Source organism: Triticum urartu, chromosome 5A (assembly GCF_056163025.1).
Source record: "Triticum urartu cultivar PI428250 chromosome 5A, HENAU_Tu73, whole genome shotgun sequence".
Taxonomy (NCBI): Eukaryota; Viridiplantae; Streptophyta; class Magnoliopsida; order Poales; family Poaceae; genus Triticum; species Triticum urartu.
Genome location: NC_141877.1, coordinates 157,254,868 through 157,275,381, shown reverse-complemented (window position 1 = coordinate 157,275,381; position 20,514 = coordinate 157,254,868). Strand labels below are relative to the sequence as shown.

The window sequence follows — 20,514 nt, the reverse complement described above, 5'->3', positions numbered from 1 at the left end:
ACCGGACACAAAGACGCAAATCTTAAAACCATACACATCCACAGGGGTACGTTAAATTCCTGCCACATCACTTCACTCACACAGAGGAAGTTGATAATCATTCATGACTCATCTACTAGCAAAAATTGGCCACAAACCTATCTCAAAGTTTCCATATAATGTTCCAGCGTTACACCAATTTGAGATCCCAAAGAAAAGGGCACGCAGCAAGCTGATAGGCGAAACCAAATCAACCTATGCCTCGTCAAGGGCGAGAACTCCTAGGAGGGGCTTGCCTTCCACCAGCTCCAAGCTCGCGCCACCACCGGTCAAAATGTGGCTCATCTTGTCGGTCAGCCCAGCCTTCTCAACAGCAGCAACAGAGTCACCTCCACCAATGACGGTCGTCACACCCTTCCTAGTAAGCTCAGCCAACTGCTTCGCGATTGCCTAAGACAATGACAACTATAATTAGCAACAACAACGAATACGAGAAAGATGAATGTACGTTATGTGATATATGTTGTACTAATATCAGTGCCTGCGACAAACGTCTCAAACTTGAAGAGTCCCATAGGACAGTTCCAGATAATAGTCTTGGTGGTGTCCAAGGCTTCGGCGAAAGTCTTGATGCAATCTGGGCCAACATCGAGACCCATCCAACCATCAAGGATAGCAGTGGCAGGAACAATCTGTAAAAAAGTGTTCAAGGGTGAGCATAAGCAGGTAAATAGCTTGTCATGTTCTGGTGCAAAATGTCAGACAACATTCCCCATTGAAACTAACTTCTGGAATATAAAGTGCTATCACAAGGACCATCCAAGGTGTAAAATGAACAACCACTGCTGTCGTGGATCTAGGGCGTGGGAGGCCGCCACTGCCATGGATCCAGGGGAGGTTGCCGCTACGTTGGATCAATGGGGAGGGAGGCCGCCGTCGATGCTGTGGATCCAGGGGAGGGAGGCCCCCTCCACTGCCGTGGATCCAGGGGGAGGGAGGACGTCATCGCGGTGGATGTAGGGGAGAGAGGTCGCTGCCTAGTGGAAGCAGAGGGGCGGCCGGCAGCGAGCTGGAGGGAGAGGGGGCGGTGCGCATGACCGAGTTTGGGCGGGAGGAGGACGGCGGTGGATCCCTGGAGGAGGTCGGCGAAGCTTCTGCTGGGAAGGAAGGTTGGGGGCGGCAGTGCTTCTGCCGGGGGAGGAAGGTTGGGGACGGCGGCACTTGCTGCAAGGAGAGGCTGGGACGGTGGTGGCGGCGGCGACGACTGGTGCCTGGGGAGGGAGGTGGGGACGACACTGACGGTGGGAGGTTAGAGTAGGGCGTGGGGAGGTCTTTTTCCTTTTTCTTTTTCTCAGCGGGTTCGGGATCTCGGAAGTTCCTCTCGCGCGCCTATATAGAGCTGACATGATCCAAATAGTTATTCTAATCCTGGGATTAGAATAGTTCTACCCTATATATATACACACACACTATTATATAAGGGAAAATATAGGTTCAGTTTTGCATTCTTATAGAAAAATAGAACTGAGCTGTGCGTCGTCTTGAAAAAACAAACATAACTTGGGCTGCTGATGTTATAGACAAGCTAGGCTGGGAGGCCCAGAGGCCGCTTGATACTTGCTGGATCCAAAAAATGTTGAAACATGTCATGGGCCACCCATGTTAAATGATACGTCTCCAACGTATCTATAATTTTTGATTGTTCTGTGCTATTATTTTATTTATTTTGGATGTTTAATGGGCTTTAATATGCTCTTTTATATTATTTTTGGGACTAACCTATTAACCGAAGGCCTAGTGCCAGTTTTTTTTTGCCTATTGTAAGTGCATCTAGTGCCACCCCTAGTTGGTTTTGGAGTATTGACGACAAACCTAGTTGAGGGACTAATGTGTTTGTGAGAATTGTAGGATAACATAGGTAGAAGTCCCTCATTGATTCGGTTTTCCCACCAGAGATGACCCCTAAAAATGTAAGAAGACATTGAAGACAAAGGTGGTATGTGAAGACATTCAGAATGAAGACTATGACAAGAGAAGACATCGCATGAAGACTATGGAGCGCGAAGACTTAGTTCTTTCGTCGATCTTTTTTTCTTCTTTGTTGATTCATAGGAACCACCGTACTGTTAAGTGGGGTCCAAGAGAACCAGTCAGAATGACTGAAGTGATGCTTAACGAAAATCCTATGTCTTCGAGTGAAGACTATGAGAGCAAATCTTGTCCAGAGTTGGATAAGTCAGCTTTGCTTGTAGCCCAAGTAAAGTTGCCGTGTGTGTTTGAAATCTGACCGTTGGAACACGTGTCAGTTCCTTAGTGGCCCAGGGTCATTTCCGACAAATCAGGTCGGGTTGCCTAGTGGCTATAAATAGCCCACCCCCTACAACCATAAACGGTTGGCTGCTCAGAGTTAGAGTACGGCTTTTGTCGTTTGATAGCAACCCACCTTGAAGCCTTTGAGAGAGAATTCCTTGCGAGGATAAAGCCCTAAACACCCAGAGCCAAAGAGTCTCGGATTTCGTGTTCCGGCAGACACTTGAGGTTCGAACACTGGGGTGCGCGCGGAGATTTCGCCTCCTACCTACCTGCACTCCTACGCCTTGCTAGGATCTAAACTACGGAAAGAACAACACAAGAGACACAGGGTTTATACTGGTTCGGGCCACCGTTGTGGTGTAATACCCTACTCCAGTGTGTGGTGTGGTGGATTGCCTCTTGGGCTGATGATGATGAACAATACAAGGAAGAACAGCCTCGCGAGGGTCTGTTCTTGGCTGGGGCGATGAACTGCTGGGAGGAGTTCAGTCACCTTTCTCTCTCTCTCTCTGATCCTTTCTTTTATCCTTTGATCCCCCTATTTCCTTCCAACCCCTTGCTCTGTGGGTGGCTGATCCTATTTATAGAGGCCCTGGTCCTCTTCCCAAATATCGAGCGGGAAGGGAGTCAACAATGGCGGGCTAATTTGAAGGGGGACAGCTAGTATCAGCTATCCTGACAAAAGTAGTATTCGCCTGCGCAAAGCTCTGGTGATGACGCCGTCTTGGGCTCCACGGTGACCTCCTTCTCGTAGTCCTCCTGGTCTTGGTCTCGTTGCACCGAAATGGCAACCTTTGCCTGATGCCTCGGTACTCCGCGGCTATGCTTGCCCCCTTTGCACCAAAGGGGAAAGGAGGACACTGCGCGGGCTGGCACCCGCCTGGCGCCCTTGGTCGTCATGGCTTGCGTCACGGGCACCTCGTGAGGTATCCTGCCTTGGTCTCTCCGCCTCCTCGTGAGCCAGCCTGACGAGGCCGTGCCTGAGGATGCTCCGCATCGTCCGCCCCGCGAGGCTTGGCCCCTCGCGAGGGTCTTGGGTTTGTGTTGGTGAAGATGGGCCGCGCTGGGCCCCCCTTTGAGCCACGCCGCAGGCCGCAGGCAGGCAAGTCTGGGGACCCCCGTTCCCAGAACGCCGACAGTAGCCCCCGGGCCCAAGGCGCACCCGGACTTGGCCGTGCAGGGAGGCAGAAGGGCAAGAGCGAAGCGCCGCGGGCCCTAACAGCCTGCGGCCTTGGGCGCCGCGTGGCGGTTGATTGGACGTGGGTGCCTCCACTTCCCCGTGGCGCCTCGGCAACCGCACGGACTGGACAAGTCCCTGCATGCAAAGTGGGTCGTGATTACCTGCAATCGTGGAGGTCGGCGGTTGGCCTTCGCCGGCCATAAGTACGGAACAGCGCGCGCCCTTCCAGTCCATCCCCCCTTGCTTCTCCTTCTTCCCGATCCTTGCTCCATCTTGCTGCGATGGCTCCGATCCGCCGGTTCTCGACGACAGAGAAGGGAAAGGCTCCCCGAGAGGAACCAGACCCACTCCCGCCGAAGAAATGGCTCGTTCCCCATGGCCCGGACAAAGGGGCCCTTCAGGTGGTGTCGAGGCCTTGGTGCGAGCGGGCGCCGCCGGGGTTCCCGCTTCCATTGTACGCCCACATCGAGGGCCCCGGAGGAGCTGATGCTGACCGCCACGGGCGGCGCCGCCGGGTCACGAAGGTGTGGGTCGTCCCCCCTGGGGTCCACACCGAGGGCTCCTCCCAAGAGTTTGTGCTCCACGTCGCCATTCCTCTTCAGTCTTGGATCCGCCTTCCTCCCTTCTTCGCCTCCATCATCCCCCAGGGGGAGCCCCTGGAGCTCTGGCTGCAGTACGCCGGCTGCAGCACCCTCGCGACCAAGGCAGAGGTGGCGGTCGTTGCCCCGGGCGAGGTCTTCATGACTCGGGGCTGGAGAGAGATCGCCCGGGTTTGCAGGGTAAGGGGCGTCTTCGCGGTCCACTTGGATTAAGACGGTGCTTCGGCGATGCTCTTCAAGGTCTTCGATGCGAGCGGGCGCCGGCTGGAGTGCTACCCCGGGGAAGGTGGCCAGGACCCTGCCGCGACGAGGACTGGGCCCGCCAACCGCTCCCTTGGCGGCTCCTCAGGCGGTGGAGGCGTCGGAGGTTCCAGCGACTCCGGCGAGCTCTTCGCGACTCCGGAGACGAGCGACGATAGCTACGAGCCCCCGAGCCGGCGCCGCTCCTGGAGCAGGGCGGGCTCGTCAGGCCACCGCCGACTCTGATCTGGATGGGGTTGGCGTCGGTGCTTGATGGCCCACTGTTGATGATGGCGTCTTTTGCAGGGACGCGCGTAGTTTGTGTCCCTTTAGGATCTGTTCTGTGCGAGGAATCAAAAACACGTCCCATGGGGGCTTGTAAGGTGCTTGTGATCCTGTTTTGTTAATATAACCCTTGTCATAGAATTGCGCGAGTTGCTCATTCCGTCTTAGCTCAGTCCTCCCTTTCGAACCTCACGAGGGCTTGGTGCTCTGCGCCGACAGGTCCCATTCCCAAGGAGGCTTCAGCCGTCGCTGGTATGCCAGGTCGCGATGCCGTGGTCAAGGCCAGGAGATGAGCGACCCGGAGTCCAGTAAGAGCCCCTGAGTCGCGATGCTCAGGAGGTCCCCTTTGGCACCCAAGCAGCCGTCGTTTGGTGAGAAAGGAGAGCGGCGTCGCTAACACGGGATAGCATTAGGTGCGGGGATGGTGCCACGGTAGCTGGCGCTTCCGGGTGATGACTTATCTCGAGGATCAGGGGCCGCTCTCTGGTGTGTCGCCGGGTCCGTGCATCGGCATGCGCGAGGTTGTTCGGCGAGGTCCTCGTGTGTCTCTCCCCTCTCGCCTTTGCTCCCCTTTCTGCTCTACGTCCTCGGGTCCCGGCCCTCGAGCGAGTCTCAGCCGTCGCTGGTATGCCAGGTCGTGATGCCGTGGTCAAGGCCAGAGGGTGAGGGCTGGAGAGCCAGTAGGAGCCCTGAGTCGCGATGCTCAGGCACCCCCCCCTTTAACGTGCAAGCGGTTCGTGCGGACGAGAGCGAAGGAGACACCGCAAGGGCCTCGCCTGACGCAGTTCCTTCAGGAGGTCCTGCAGGTCCATCATAGAAAAAACAAGGGGTTGCCATGACAATTGACAGTCAGCCGTTGGTTGCTTCCGAGGGGTAGTGAGGCACTGAAGGCTTGATGAGGTGACGCTATGCGGGGCTGCCGCGGCCAGAGCTCAGCCATCCAGGTTTGTCAGCGTTGCAGGGACGGACCCATGCGCAAGCGTCGTGCCATTTGGGAGCAGCTCCGTTAGTTGGCGTCAGCTGAGCAAGCAACTAGGTAAAACACATTAGCCACGAAGGAGTGGATTCGTTCAAATAGATGCTGGGAATGCGGACATCACTGGGTCAGGCCCGAGCGACTTGGGGGGTCATGCAGCCCGTGGGGCTGCCGATGAAACGGGTGAATGCTCCAGAACCTATGATGGCCCTACAGCAGTGGTAGACGAGAACCTCGTCCTGCACGCATACCTGGGCGACGGCGATCCCCTGGTCCCTGTCCGGAGACAAATGGATGGGCACAAGGTCTAGTCCTGCAACCTTGTGCTTTCTCATCCTGTAGGTACCGCTTGGATCGGCGAGGCAGAGCTTCACCGAGTCTGGATTGTTGGTGTACATAACATTCAACCTGGTGCAGCCATGGGACTTAACGGTGCACGAGATTACCAGCAGAATTTGATGGACATTTTGGAAACTCCAATCACCATTTTGTGCAGTTCCACCAAAATTGAGAGATGTTGCCCACGTGACATTTTAGTTGAACTGCACAAGACACTCATTCCAAAAAAAGTGTTTTGTGCAGTTCACCAAAAGGTCACAATAGCAACAAGGTGAAATGGATATCCCTATCTGCACAAAAAGATAGAAAGTAAATAGTTGCTGGTCAATAAGAATGTACGAAACATACACGAAATGAAAATAAGCATCTTAATTATGTTCATGGCAATCACGCAAGGACAGTAGAAATTTTAAAACGTCAGCAATGCTTCATGTTACTGGAAGCATTATGATCAACAATGACAATCGTCAAATATGGGATTACTTTAATGGTGGCATTGCTTGTTTATTAGATACAGTAAATCAACAGCAGCTAAAGAGTTGGTTTAAGGGCATGGGACCGTGGGGACACCAGGTCACTCCGCGGCGTAAAGAAGCAACTTACTTATCATACTGGGGAAAACAGCAGGAGTGCCATTTGTAACACAGTTTAATTGCATCATACCACTGGAGGCGTTAGATTAACAATAACACTGCTTAGATATGTCCTTAAGGTAACGGTGTGATCGCTTAATTTTACATGCGCCCTTACATTAACAACAGCAAAAAGTTGGTATAAGGACATGCGACAGTGGAAGCATCAACACAATGTACCTACAAGGGGGCATAAAGTGGTGATGCCGAGTTTGTTCATGCTTTGTGAGGGCAGCAAATCTAATCCTGGAGACCTTTTACTATGTGAGGTAAGCAAATCTAATCCTGGAGACCTTTTACTATGTGAGGGCAGCAAATCTAATCCTGGATGCCTTTTACTATGTGAGGGCAGAAAATCTAATCCTGGAGACCTTTTACTATGTGAGGGCAGCAAATCTAATCCTGGAGACCTTTTACTATGTGATGGTAGCAATTTAATCCTCGACATACTCTGTTGACTTGTCCACCAGCCACCACTTTCTATCCTTTTTTCAACCAATTATAGATCTGTTCCTTATCCAGTTTGTACTGCGTTTCCCCATTATTTCCCTTTTCAACAAAGAGGTCAGTTGGGTATGCGGTCTCTACTACTTTCACCCTGTTATTTCCTCTTTGAATCAAGTCCTAGATTCATGCTACGATTTTCCCCCCTTTCTTCGTTGTTTGAACAAAGTCCTAGATTCGAATGCATGAAGTAGCTTTACCTCTAATAATACTAAAAATTTAGGTGGATTTGGAAGAGCTGATGGAAGTAGAAAAAGATGCACATGTAGACACATGGGGAGCTGGGGCGGTAGAGTAAGGCTGCTTTCGAAGAACTTATACCTAAGGCTCGTTGGGATGTCGGCGGCGGAAGGTTGGGTCTGCACACAATACAGAAAGGAGGAAGAAGGATCGGAGGACCTCCCCAGTCGGCGCTGTGTCGGATAGAACGACACGGGTAGAGGATCGGGCCCCGCCGGTAGCTGTGGGTTTCCTCCCTCGCCGGTGATGACCGCGTGAACGATGCACCTTAGTCCTCTACACACACTGGCCGAAGGGATCCGGCCGGATCTGTGACCAGCGACGAGTAGAGAGAAAATTTCGCTACCGCTGTCTTGTTTAGATCTAGAGAGGATGAGAGAATGAAGAGAGAAACCATAGTAAAGCAGCGCTCAGGCCCCTGCGTACATATATAGTGGAGTGATTATCTTTTTCTCTCCACAACAAGCGTTTCAATTTGTGTACATGGCATTAAAGAAAAGAAACTCTCTATTTATGGTGACTAACTGTACGACTCATACTTACTAGTAGTAGTATTGTTCACTTGTGCTCCCCGGCCCTCCATTCATTGAACAACCCCATGGGTGAATAAACATACAACACTAGTATTTATATAGAACGAACAAGCTCAAACTATTTTTGCGTAGTTAAAAGTTGAGTCCGGGGCTTTTCCCGGGCAGTACACGCAGCAGTTTTCGCGTAGGCGGTTTGACAGAGAAGCGAGGAGGGTGAGGGAGTAGCAGATTCAACTTACTTATTGCTGGAAAGGTCGGATTGTGCGATTTGACGGCGCGTTACTGCTGGAAAGACTTGTGATATGACTACTCACTGTAGTCATGAATTATTGGCGCTATGACCGGGGTGATGCCCCCCTTCCGTTCTGCACTCTAATCCGGTGCATGACACGTCGACCCGGATGCTGGCTCTCCCACATGTCAGCGAAGTACGTAGTAAGAAGGAGCAAAGAATCATGTGGTATATATAGTATATACTAGTACTACTACTCACGTCGGAGGAGTGCGAACCACGGCAGCCCAGTGAACCAGCAGTGCGAACCACGACAGCCTAGTGAACCAGCGGTAGAAAACAATGTGGTGATATGGCCATAAAAACAATGTGCTACGATCCAGACTGTAGCATGTACAGTACTACTCCTCTTTGTTTGGATCCCTGAGTTAGAGCTAGTTTGGGTTGAAATAGCCCCAAAGTATCCAAACAGGAGGGGTTAGTTTGAGCTAGTTTGCTCTAACCCAGCTAAAAAAACTAGCCCGGTGGAGAGGTTCTAATTGGGTTAGTTCTCCTCAGGCCCACTAAAAGAGAACTAAAAAAATCTCCCCTGCCCGCACCAGATCGCTCCTTTCGCCCCCCCCCCCCCCGCACGACTCCTCTCTGTTCCCCATCGGGCCGCTCGCCCTCTCTCTCCTCCGGCCGCCCTCTCCCTCCGGCCTCTGAAGCTCACCCCGCTCCCCCTTCACCGGTCATTTTTCTCCCTCTGTCATGTGCGGCGGCGACGCTCTACTAAGGAGGTCACGAGAGGGGTGACTTTGTTCATTCCTTCTCTATCTCACAGCCATATCATTGATCTTTCTCGCTCTAGCGCTAATTCTGATTTGGAAAAGTAGATCCTAATTAAACTTGGTATAGATTTGTAATGCATGCATGGAATTATTTGATGCTGCTTGAGGAGGTAATAAATTTTTCTAGAGGCCCAAAGATTCAGTTCACCTTTCTAGGTATTCCAGTTTCAAGCTTGCATTATTTCTAGAGTCCCAAAGATTCAGTTCACCTTTCTAGGTATTTCAGTTTCAGGCTTGCATTATTTCTAGAAGCCCAAAGATTCGGTTCGCAGTCGTTGGCAAGCGGCCCTGCTACCCATGCCGGTGTCGACCTCAACTCACAAGTGCTAGCGTCGTAGGGGTTCCTAGGGCTTGGGCTCTACAGAGTCTTCCTCCAGAGTGACGATGACGAGCTCCTCCCTGGGTGCGTGAGGGGCTCCGGGCTCCCTCCCTATCGTGAATGACTTCCGTGATGAGTTAGCTCATGCTTTGTTTCATGGAGTGTATTTTTTGTGAAGCTCGATTGACGATTTGTATGTTTAAGTGGGATATCTCATTTGTATGGACAAAGTAAAACTTATGATGTTTTGCATGCTTGCTTTGTAACGATGGGTCATTTATGTCAATTGTGAGTGGGAGGAGACCACACAAGAGCTGGCCACACCAAATCCGGAAGGAAATAGGGTCCAAAGTAGTCAAATGATTGAGAAAGAGCATTTATTGTCAATCTAACCCTGCCATCCATACACCTCTTTGGTTAGAGTTAGTTCAGGGTTAGTTTAGGGTAAGAATCTAACTCTAACCTCTAACTGAGTTAGAGTTCTCCTCATCTCGGTTCATCGCCATCATACTTTCCCATTTACTGTGTTTTCAGTATCCTGTGAATCAAAGAGGCCCTTAGACTGGTTTAGGTCCGGTCATTTTTTATAAACGTGTTATGTCCAAAATTTAATGAATGTGATCCTGTTTCTATGAAAATAATCCGGTTCCATGTAGTTATTCATTTATTTATTCTTCTGCAGGGGGGGGGGGTTGCATGTAATTCGTGAGGTCTGAAATGTAAAGTACCCCAGCATATGCTCCGAGTCATGCATGCACTACGACCCAGATGCTCTATGTCCCACATGTCGGCGAAAGGGCGCACATGGAAATAGCTTAGGAGTACATATAGGAGGATAAATGCATGAAAAATATGTACTATGAAGCGTAGCTGCGGTTCGAAAAGGAGACCTAAAGTGATGACAGGTATAGTTTGCACACACCCAACTAGTAGTACTAGACATACGACTACTTTTTCCCTTAAAAAAGAGGTACGAGTGCTCAGTACTCCTATTCTATCAACACGAGTCCCATCTGACAACAGCGTCTGTGCTACAGCTAGCTCTTCTCCCTCGTTTCTCTCTTCTAATTCTAAACTCAGCCGACACGTGGTGAGCGGGGTGGGGATTTGCCGATGGTCGGTTTGCTCAACTGCGGCCCCACCTCACAGTGAAAACGTTACGACTAGAATAAAAATGCCATATACTCCCTCCGTTCCTAAATATAAGTCTTTTAAGATATGTCAAATGGAATACAACATAAGGATGTATGTAGACATATTTTAGAGTGTAGATTCACTCATTTTGCTCCATATGTGGTCACTTGCTGGAATCTCTAGAAGGACTTATATTTGGGAACGGAGAGAGTACTATACTAATAAAACATTAAGGCCATGAGGCGATGTAGTGCTGGTTACAGGAGGCAAGAAGAAAGATGCATCCATCGAAGACGTCCACCTCCTCGACTCAGGGCGCCAGCCCACCGAACGACGGCTAAGTAGCAGTGACTATCGTGGCCAGGTCGATGTGCTTCTGAATAATGGCGTCCAAAGATTCTGACCGCTGGAAGAAGGCCAACGTCTTTCTGTCCTCGTTGGCCTTGTAGTGGCCTATGTAGATGATTTCCTCGTAGACGTGGATCTGCAGGTCGACGGTTTCTTGCATGGTGAGGCGCTGGGCGGCAAGCGCGTGCTCAAGGTGCACATTCTTCTTCGTGACCTCCGGCACGAGTAGGGCCACCAGGGCTTGAAAGAGTTCATCACCATGGAGGCCGATGAGGGTGGCAGGCAATGAGGAGCCTGGGCGCGCGGGCTAGAGTAGTACGGCAGGTCGTCTGCGTGCTTCTTGAAGGCGGTGAACTTGCGGATGGAGTGGACCATCATGTCGTCCATGCGAGAGGCGAAGCCGGCGTCAGCAAGGGCTATGACACCGGCAGTCACCAGCACCGTCTGGAAACGCTGCGCGGTGCGGGGCCGCAGGCCGGCATCTTGGATGATTTGGCACAGCCGACTGCCGCTCGCGTCCATCGCCTCCATAGGTGCTTGTGGCTTCTCGTCACTTGGTCTTGGATTGGAGTGAGCAGTGTTGCGCAGAGACTAGGAGTAGATGGATTGGAGTGGTGGGGCGCCCTTATATGAGAGTCCAAACTCTGTTGCATTCACATCGTGCTGGCTCTATTCTGCTTCTCCAATTAATTCCCTCTGCATGCTAATTGAGGATGCATAATTGACCGTTCAACGTCTCGGGAACCACTACCCTCTCCCTCCTTGGCATTCAAACCATATCAATGCAAATGCGGGTCAAGAAGAGACTAGTTACTACTCCCTCCTTTCTGGTTTATAAGTCTTATCTCAACTTTTTTTGTTTTTCCAATTTAGAGGGCTCATCTCCATCTCGTTTTTAGTTTCCTATGCACATTAAATCTTTGGATGCAATAATTAAAAAGGAACACGCCAATGCATGTAAAGTTCCTACTCATCTAGTGGCCAAGCATGCATGCTCTATAATTAATCCAAATTAATGCATGAGTTTAATTGGGGTAGTTTTGTAAAGTATGATTTACATTCCTCCAATCATAAAATGCCTTGGTTGATGAGATTTGAGCCCTATAAACCGGAAGGGAGGGAGTACATTGTGCACCGCGACAATGTGGGGGTGCAACACGAACGGCACAGGCATGTTGTACTTGTTCCACTTTCTCATTTTGAACTCGTGACTTGTAGTAATGCTCGGTTTTGAATATACTTTATAAGTTTGGTTGTTCTGCCAATATATACAGCACTCCCTCCATGTAGGTTGGGTTGCTGAAGTCAAAATTAGACACGGAACACGATGGTGACGGACCAGTCTACCTCTGTCCTGGTTTATTGCTCCCCGTCGTAATCTGTGCCAAATTTTAACCATAAATTTGACTAACGAAAGGTTCATGCATGTCACCAAAATTATATCGTTGAAAACTATGTTCAAATACAAATCAAATGATTTAATTTTTGGTGACATGGACTAACATTTTATTAGTTAAATATTTGGTCAAAATTTAGCATAAATTAAAAAACGGACTAATAAACCAGGACCTAGGTAGTAGTACACCAGGTCGAAGACAAAGATACTACAAATAATTAACGCCAAATAAGAGCAACGGATCACATATGTCATTTACGACTGGAATAAAAATGCCATACACTAATAAAACATTAAGGCCACAAGGCGATGCAGTGCTGGTTATAGGAGGCAAGAAGAAAGATGCATCCATTAACGACGTCCACTTCCTCGATTTAGGGCACCGGCCCACCGAACGGCGGCTAAGTAGCAGTGGCTTTCATGGCAAGGTCGACATGCTTCTGAACAATGGCGTCCAAAGATTCCAGCCGCTGGAAGAAGGCCAACGTCTTTCTGTCCTCGCTGGCCTTGTAGTGGCCTATGTAGACGATTTCCTCGTAGACGTGGATGTGCAGATCGACGATTTCTTGCATGGCGAGGTGCTGCGAGGCGAGCGCGGCCTCGAGGTGCACATTCTTCGTCGCGACCTTTAGCAGCAGCAGAGCCACCAGTGCTTCAAAGAGTTCGTCACCTTGGAGGCCGATGAGGGTGGCAGGCAACGAGGAGCCTGGGCGCGCGAGCTGGAGCAGTATGGCAAGGTCGTACACACGCTTCTTGACGGCGATGAACCTCCGGATGGAGTCGACCATCATCTAGCGCATGTGAGAGGCGAAGCCGGCGTCGATGAGGGCTATGAAGCCGGCGGTCGCCAGCACCGTTTGGAAACGCTCCGCGGTGCTGGGTCGCAGGTCGGCATCTTGGACGACCTGGCACAGCCGACTGCCACATGCGTCCATTGACGCCATGGGTGCTTGTGGCTTCTGGTCACTTGGTCTTGGTCTTGGATTGGAGTGGGCAGTGTTGCGTAGAGACTAGGAGTAGATGGATTGCAGTGGTGTGGCGCCTTTATATGACAGTCCAAACTGCGTTGCATTCACATGCTCCATTCTGCTACTCCAATTACTTATACTCCTACGTCTGCATGCTACTTGAATGCAAATGCATCATTGACCGTTCAATGTTTTGGGAACCGCTACTCTCTGCATCATTGGCATTCAACCCGTATCAACGTAAATGCGTGTCAGGAGACGTTCCCGTCGATGACGAGGTGCCTATGGTGACTTCATAAATTTCAGGATGATATGTCGGCTCAGTCTTTCGGAGGTGCTCATGGGGGTAGGGTGTGCGTGTGTGCGTTCATAGGGGTGAGTGTATGCGCATGTATATGAGCTCTTGCGTCTGTACTGTGTTAAAAAACGTAAATGTGTCTCAAATGGAGACTTGTCAGTACTAGTATACTCAATATTGTGCACCGCGACCAAGACGGAGAGGAAAATGAGAGAACTATGTATTTTTTATGATGTAGATTCACTCATTTTGCTCCATATGTACTCATTTAGGGTATAGTCTAGTCACTTGTTGAAATCTCTAGAAAGGCAAATAATGTACTCCTTTCCGGTTTACAAGGCTATACTAGCAAGTAATACAGTAGTGGGCTCACATAGCAATTTTGTCTCATGCAAGAGCCTGGCTATATGCGTGCTCCAAGGCTCCGCACCACGCCCCACCCCTACACAATGACTGCCACGTGAGCGTTCACAACTGCCACGTTCGGGTTGCGCTTGGCTCTTCGCCTCTTCGAGAAGACTGTAAGTGCATCTAGTGCCCCTTAGTGATTTTGGTGTATTGAAGACTTATAGGTTAAGGGACTAATGCGTTTGTGAGTGTACACAGGTCCATAAGTCTATGAGGAGTTTGATATTTACAATGAAAGTCGACCCCTAAAAATGAATGTCTTCAACTGAAGAATTTGGCTTTCTGAAGAATTTGAAAGTGAAGAATTTGGTGTGACCATGAAGACTTAATATTCATGCGAGGATTATGAAGCGTGAAGACTTTTGTTTTCATAGTTTCATTTTTCTCTTTCTTGAGTCATTGGAAACAGCGTACTATTAAAGGGGGTCGGGGTAAAACTAAGGAAAATTTTCCAAGTGATGCTCATCTCAAAATCCTACACCTACCCAATCCTTTCAAGTCAAGCCATTGGAAATCTCATACAGTTCAGTCAATTTCTTTAGTGACACGGACGAATATCTTCTACTCTCTGAGGAATTTGTTCTGACTGAGGAGCTAGGAATTCTCTAGTGCGGGTTGCCTACAAGTGACGAACATGATATCCCTGAGGAATTTGATGGTCAAATTTCCAACCGTTGTTGTGCTATGCGCCAGCTGTCCCAAAATATCTACCCACCTAACAGTCATATCATTGAAGGGCATTTATGTCTTATCACGTCGGGCTGCTCCCCAGGCTATAAATAGCTGCCCCTACAACCACTAGTTGGTTGGCTGCTCCATGAGAAACTGACACTTGTCATTGAGAGCATCCCATCCTCCGAGGACTTTGAGCGAAAATCATCAAGTGAGGAAAACCCAAACACCTACAAACCCAAAGTGATTGAGCATCAATGAAGAGATTGTTCCTGTGTGGAACCGATGCTTGTTACCTTTGAGGACTATGCATCCTCCAGACGGTTAGGCGTCATGGTCTAGCGCATCCAAGAGGAAATTGTGGATCGTCGAGTGACCGAGTCTGTGGAGGTTTGGAAGTAACCTAAAGACTTACCATGAGTGATTGGGAGAGGTCTATGTGACCTTAGCTCAAGGAGAATACGGGGAGGACTGTGTGTCCTCAGGTTTAAATACCTAGCTGCTCCAACCAGACGTACAACTGTCACAACAGTTGGAACTGGTCTACCAAATCACTGTCTTCACCGAGCTACTGGTTCTATTTCCTCAACTCTTTCATTTCCTCATTCATATGCTGAAGTACTTGATCGTTACTGTTTGAAGACTTTGACTGAAGACTTTCTCAATTTCCTCAATCTTATTTCTTCGGTCACTTTGTCTTCAGCCTGCTATCATGTGTTTACGCTACTTGTACTCTATGCTTGTTTTCATTTCATCGTGATGACTGTGCTACTGCACTGTTATGCTTGCATCTAAGTACTTATTCCGCTGCTAGTCATTCATGACTTAGGAATTTTCTCACCCTGAAATTCCTCAGTGACAAATTTGTAAAAATCGCCTATTCACCCCCCTCTAGTCGATATAATGCACTTTCAATTGGTATTAGAGCAAGGTACTCCCTTGTTCTATGTGATTTTGGTTTAACTGCCTAGAGTTTTAGTTATGTCGACTGCAGGTATGACTAAGGTCGCTGTTGGGTGTCCTACCTTCGATGGGACGGACTACCCCTACTGGAAGAATAAGATGTGAATGCATCTTGAGGCAATTGACAACGATCTATGGTACATTGTGGAAAATGGCAGTCCCTCTGTCACTCCAACCATTAACGGTGCTGATGTGAAGAGATTCAAGCAAATCGACTCTCAAGCGAAGAATATCATATGTGGCCATCTGAGGAAAGGGCAGTATGGCAAAGTGAGTGCTTTGGAGATAGCTAAGCTCATCTGGGACAGGCTGTCAAAGGAAACGAAGGAGTCTCAACTCAACGTGACTCTTGAGTTGATGTTCTTCACAATATCTTCAACCGCTTCAAAAGACTCGACAATGAAAATGTTAAACCAACCTTCAATCGCATCACTGACATTTCAAATGAGCTTCAAGCACTTGGTGCCACTGACATCACCGACCATGAGGTGGTGAAGAAATTGCTGAGATCGCTTGATTCCTCATTTGACTCTCTGGCACTGATGATACATGAAAATGGAGACTATGATACGTCCATTTTGCAACATGTTTTCTTACTGTTATTTATGATGTTTTTACCCATAATAAAGCTTTTTGGGGTAATTCTAATGTCGTTTCTCTCATAATATGCAAGGTATACACCAAGAGGGAGAATTCTAGCAGTTGGAAATCTGGACCTGAAAGAGCTACATCAGGCTACCTATTCTTCACAACTCCAAATGAGCTAAAACTACACGAGGATTTTTTATGGAATATATGAGGAATATTGGAGCCAATAAGTACCAGAGGGGGCCCACCAGGTGGGCACAACCCACCTGGGCGCGCCAGGGAGCCCGGGCGCGCCCTGGTGGGTTGTACTCTCCTCGGCCCACCTCCGGTGCCCATCTTCTGGTATATATATTTATTTTGACCTAGAAAAAATAAGGAGAGGACTTTCGGGATGGAGCGCCGCCGCCTCGAGGTGGAATTTGGGCAGGAGCACTTTTGCCCTCCGGTGGAGCGATTCCGCCGGGGGAACTTCCCTCTCGGAGGGAGAAATCATCGTCATCATCGTCACCAACAACTCTCCCATCTTGGGGAGGGTAATCTCCATCAACATCTTCAACAACACCATCTCATCTAAAACCCTAGTTCATCTCTTGTGTTGAATCTTGTTACCGGAACTATAGATTGGTGCTTGTGAGTGACTAGTAGTGTTCATTACATCTTGTAGTTGATTACTATCTGGTTTATTTGGTGGAAGATTATATGTTCAGATCCAATATGATATTTAATACCCCTCTGATCTTGAGCATGTTTATCATTTGTGAGTAGTTACTTCTGTTCTCGAGGTCACGGGAGAAATCATGTTGCAAGTAATCATGCGAACTTGATATGTGTTCGATATTTTGATAGTATGTATGTTGTTATTCCCTTAGTGGTGTCATGTGAACGTCGACTACATGACACTTCACCATATTTGGGCCTAAGGGAATGCATTGTGGAGTAGCAATTATATGATGGGTTGCAAGAGTGACAGAAGCTGAAACCCCAGTTTATGCGCTATTCCGTAAGGGACCGATTGGATCCAAAAGTTTAATGCTATGGTTAGAATTTATTCTTAATACATTTCTCGTAGTTATGGATGTTTGCGGGAGGGTTAATCATAAGTAGGAGGTTTGTTCAAGTAAGAATAGCACATAAGCATCGGTCCACCCACATATCAAATTATCAAAGTAGTGAACACAAATCGAACCAACATGATGAAAGTGACTAGATGAAATTCCCGTGTACCCTCAAGAATGCTTTTCTTATCATAGGAGATCATTTTGGCATGTCCTTTGCCTCAAAAGGATTGGGCTACCTTGCTGCACTTTTGTTACTACTACCGTTACTTGCTCGTTACAAATTATGTTGCTATCAAACTACTCTGCTACTTACAATTTCAGCACATGCAGACATTACCTTGCTGAAAACCACTTGTCATTTCCTTCTGCTCCTCGTTGGGTTCAACACTCTTACTTATCGAAAAGAGCTACAATTGATCCCCTATACTTGTGGGTCATCAAGTCTATTTTCTGGCGCCGTTGTCGGGGAATGAAGCGTCTTTCGTAAGTGGAATTTGGTAAGGAAACATTTATATAGTGTGCTGAAATTTATCGTCACTTGTTTCTATGGAAAACAATCCTTTGAGGGGTTTGTTCGGGGTATCTTCACCTTGTCTGGAACCACAATTAGCTACCCCTCAACCTACTGCACCTACTGAAAATATTTTATATGAAATTCCTTCGGGTATGATAGAACAATTGTTAGCTAATCCTTATGCAAGAGATGGAACCGAACATCTTGATATGCACTTGATATATGTGGAACAAATTTGTTGATTGTTCAAGCTTGCAGGGTTACCCAGAGATAAAGTTATGAAAAAGGTTTTCCCTTTATATTTGAAGGGAAAAGCATTGGCATGTTATAGGCTATGTGATGATATTGGATCATGGAATTGGAATCATTTGAAATTGGAGTTCCATAAAAAATTATCCTATGCATATAGTTCATCGTGATCAGAATTATGTATATAATTTTTGGCTTTGTGAAGGAGAAAGTATCACTCTAGCTTGGGGGAGGCTTAAGTCAATGTTATATTCATTCCCTAATCATGAGTTCTCAAGAGAAATTATTATACAGAATTTTTATGCTCGGCTTTCTCGTAATGATCAAACCATACTTGATACTTCTTGTGATGGTTCCTTATGAAGAAGACTATTGAATTTTGGTGGGATATTTTTTAAAGAATTAAACGCAACTATGAAGATTGGGAACTCGACAAAGGTAAAGAGTTAGGTATTAAACTTAAGAATGATTGTGTTAAATCTTTTATGGATACCGATGCTTTTCAAAAGTTTAGCACTAAATTTGGACTTGACTCTTAGATAGTAGCCTCCTTTTGTGAATAATTTGCTACTCATGTTGAACTCCCTAAAGAGAAGTGGTTTAAATATCACCCACCTATTAAACAATAAACTAAAGAACCGGTACCAGTTAAAGAAGAAACTATAATTTATACTGTTGATCCAGTTGTTCCTTCTGCTTATATTGAGAAACCACCTTTCCCTGTTAGGATAAAGGAACATGCTAAAGTTTCAACTGTGGTTAACAAAAGCTATATTAGAACACCCAAACCTGATGAACAAATTAAAGTAGAACCTAGTATTGATATGGTTAAACATCTCTTAGAAGAAGATATGGATGGGCATGTAATTTACTTCTGTGAAGAAGCTACTAGAATTGCCAAATCTGATAAAAAGGACAAACATAGACCTGTTGTTGGCATGCCTGTCATCTCAGTTAAAATAGGAGATCACTGTTATCATGGTTTATATGACATAGGTGCTAGTGTGAGTGCTAATCCTTACACATTATATCAAGAAATTATGAATGACATAGCACTCGCAGAAATAGAAGACATAGATGTTACTATTAAACTTGCTAATAGAGACACTATATCACCAATTGGGATTGTTAGAGATGTTGAAGTCTTGTGTGGGAAAATAAAATACCCTACTAATTTTCTTGTTCTTGGTTCCCGCAAGATGACCTTTGTCCCATTATCTTTGGTAGACCTTTCTTGAACACCGTTAATGCTAAGATAGATTGTGAGAAACAAACTGTCGGTGTTAGTTTTGGTGATGAGTCTCATGAGTTCAATTTTTCCAAGTTCAGTAGAAAGCTTCATGAGAAATAATTACATAGTAAGGATTAATTAATTGGTCTTGCTTCTATTGCTGTTCCACCTACTGATCCTTTAGAACAATATTTGCTAGACCATGAAAATGATTTACATATGCATGAAAGAAATGAAATAGATAAAATTCTCTTTGAACAACGTCCTCTGCTTAAACACAATTTGCCTATTGAAACTCTAGGAGGTCCTCCTCCACCTAAAGGTGATCCTATGTTTGAATTAAAACAATTGCCAGACACTTTGAAATATGCTTATCTTAATGAAAAGAAAATATATCATGTTATTATTAGTGCTAACCTTTCAGAACATGAAGAAGAAAGATTATTCAAAGTTCCAAGGAAGCATCGAGCTGATATTATATATAATCTTGATGATTTGAAGGGCATTAGTCCCACTCTATGTCAGCACAAAATTAATATGGAACCTGATGCTAAACCCGTTGTTGATCACCAACGTTGGTTAAATCTGAAGATGAAAGAAGTGGTAAGAATGGAAATATTAAAACTTCTGGAAGCGGGTATAATCTATCCTGTAGCTGATAGTAGATGGGTAAGTCATGTTCATTATGTTCCTAAGAAAGGAGGTATAACTGTTGTTCCTAATGATAAGAATGAACTTATTCCACAAAGAATTGTTACAAGTTATAGAATGGTAATAGATTTTAGAAAATTAAACAAATCAAGTAGAAAAGATCATTACCCTTTGCCTTTTATTGATCAAATGCTTGAAAGATTATATAAGCACACACACTTTTGCTTCCTTGATGGATATTCTATCTTTTCGCAAATACATGTTTCTCAACCTGATCAAGAAAAGACCACTTTTACTTGTCCTTTTGGAACCTATGCTTATAGACGTATGCCTTTTGGTTTATGTAATGCACCTGCTACCTTTCAAAGATGTATACCTGCTATATTCTCCGACTTTTGTGAAAAGATTTTTGCGATTTTCATGGAAGACTTTTATGTTTATGGGAAGTCTTTTGATGATTGTTTAAGCAATATTGATCGAGTTTTGCAGAGATGTGAACAAACAAATATTGTCTTGAATTGGGAGAAGTGCCACTTTATGGTTAATGAAGGCATTGTATTGGGTCATAAAATTTCTGAAAGAGGTATTGAAGTGGACCAAGCTAAGGTTGATGCAATTGAGAAAATGCCATGTCCTAAAGACATAAAAGGTATTCGTAGTTTTTAGGTCATGCTGGTTTCTATAGAAGATTTATCAAAGACTTTCTAAAATTTCTAGGCCTCTCACTAGTCTCTTGCAAAAGGATATTCCCTTTGTTTTTGATGATGATTGTTTAGAAGCCTTTGAAATACTCAAGAAAGCCTTAATTTCTGCACCTATTGTTTAACCACCTGAC

The 20,514-nt window shown here is 46.7% G+C and overlaps 1 protein-coding gene across 1 annotated transcript; it reads right to left on the bottom strand.

Annotated features, from left to right (window-relative positions):
• Positions 1-234: 234 nt before the first annotated feature.
• On the bottom strand, positions 235-5,970 carry LOC147970660 (phosphoglycerate kinase, cytosolic-like). Its single transcript, XM_087523550.1, has 3 exons — positions 5,824-5,970; positions 528-671; positions 235-429 (listed from the first exon to the last, which is right to left on the bottom strand). The coding sequence occupies exons 1-3, from the start codon at positions 5,968-5,970 to the stop codon at positions 235-237; spliced, it is 486 nt and encodes a 161-aa protein (XP_087379676.1).
• Between the last annotated feature and the right edge of the window lie 14,544 nt (positions 5,971-20,514).

What these genes read in the sequence shown, in the direction of transcription:
- LOC147970660 (XM_087523550.1), bottom strand. Translation starts at nt 5,970, where the DNA reads ATGTACACCAACAATCCAGACTCGGTGAAGCTCTGCCTCGCCGATCCA. An exon ending in AGGGGATCGCCGTCGCCCAG is followed by an intron (nt 672 to 5,823) that starts GTATGCGTGCAG and finishes ACTTTTTTACAG; the next exon opens with ATTGTTCCTGCCACTGCTAT. An exon ending in TCTTCAAGTTTGAGACGTTT is followed by an intron (nt 430 to 527) that starts GTCGCAGGCACT and finishes TCATTGTCTTAG; the next exon opens with GCAATCGCGAAGCAGTTGGC.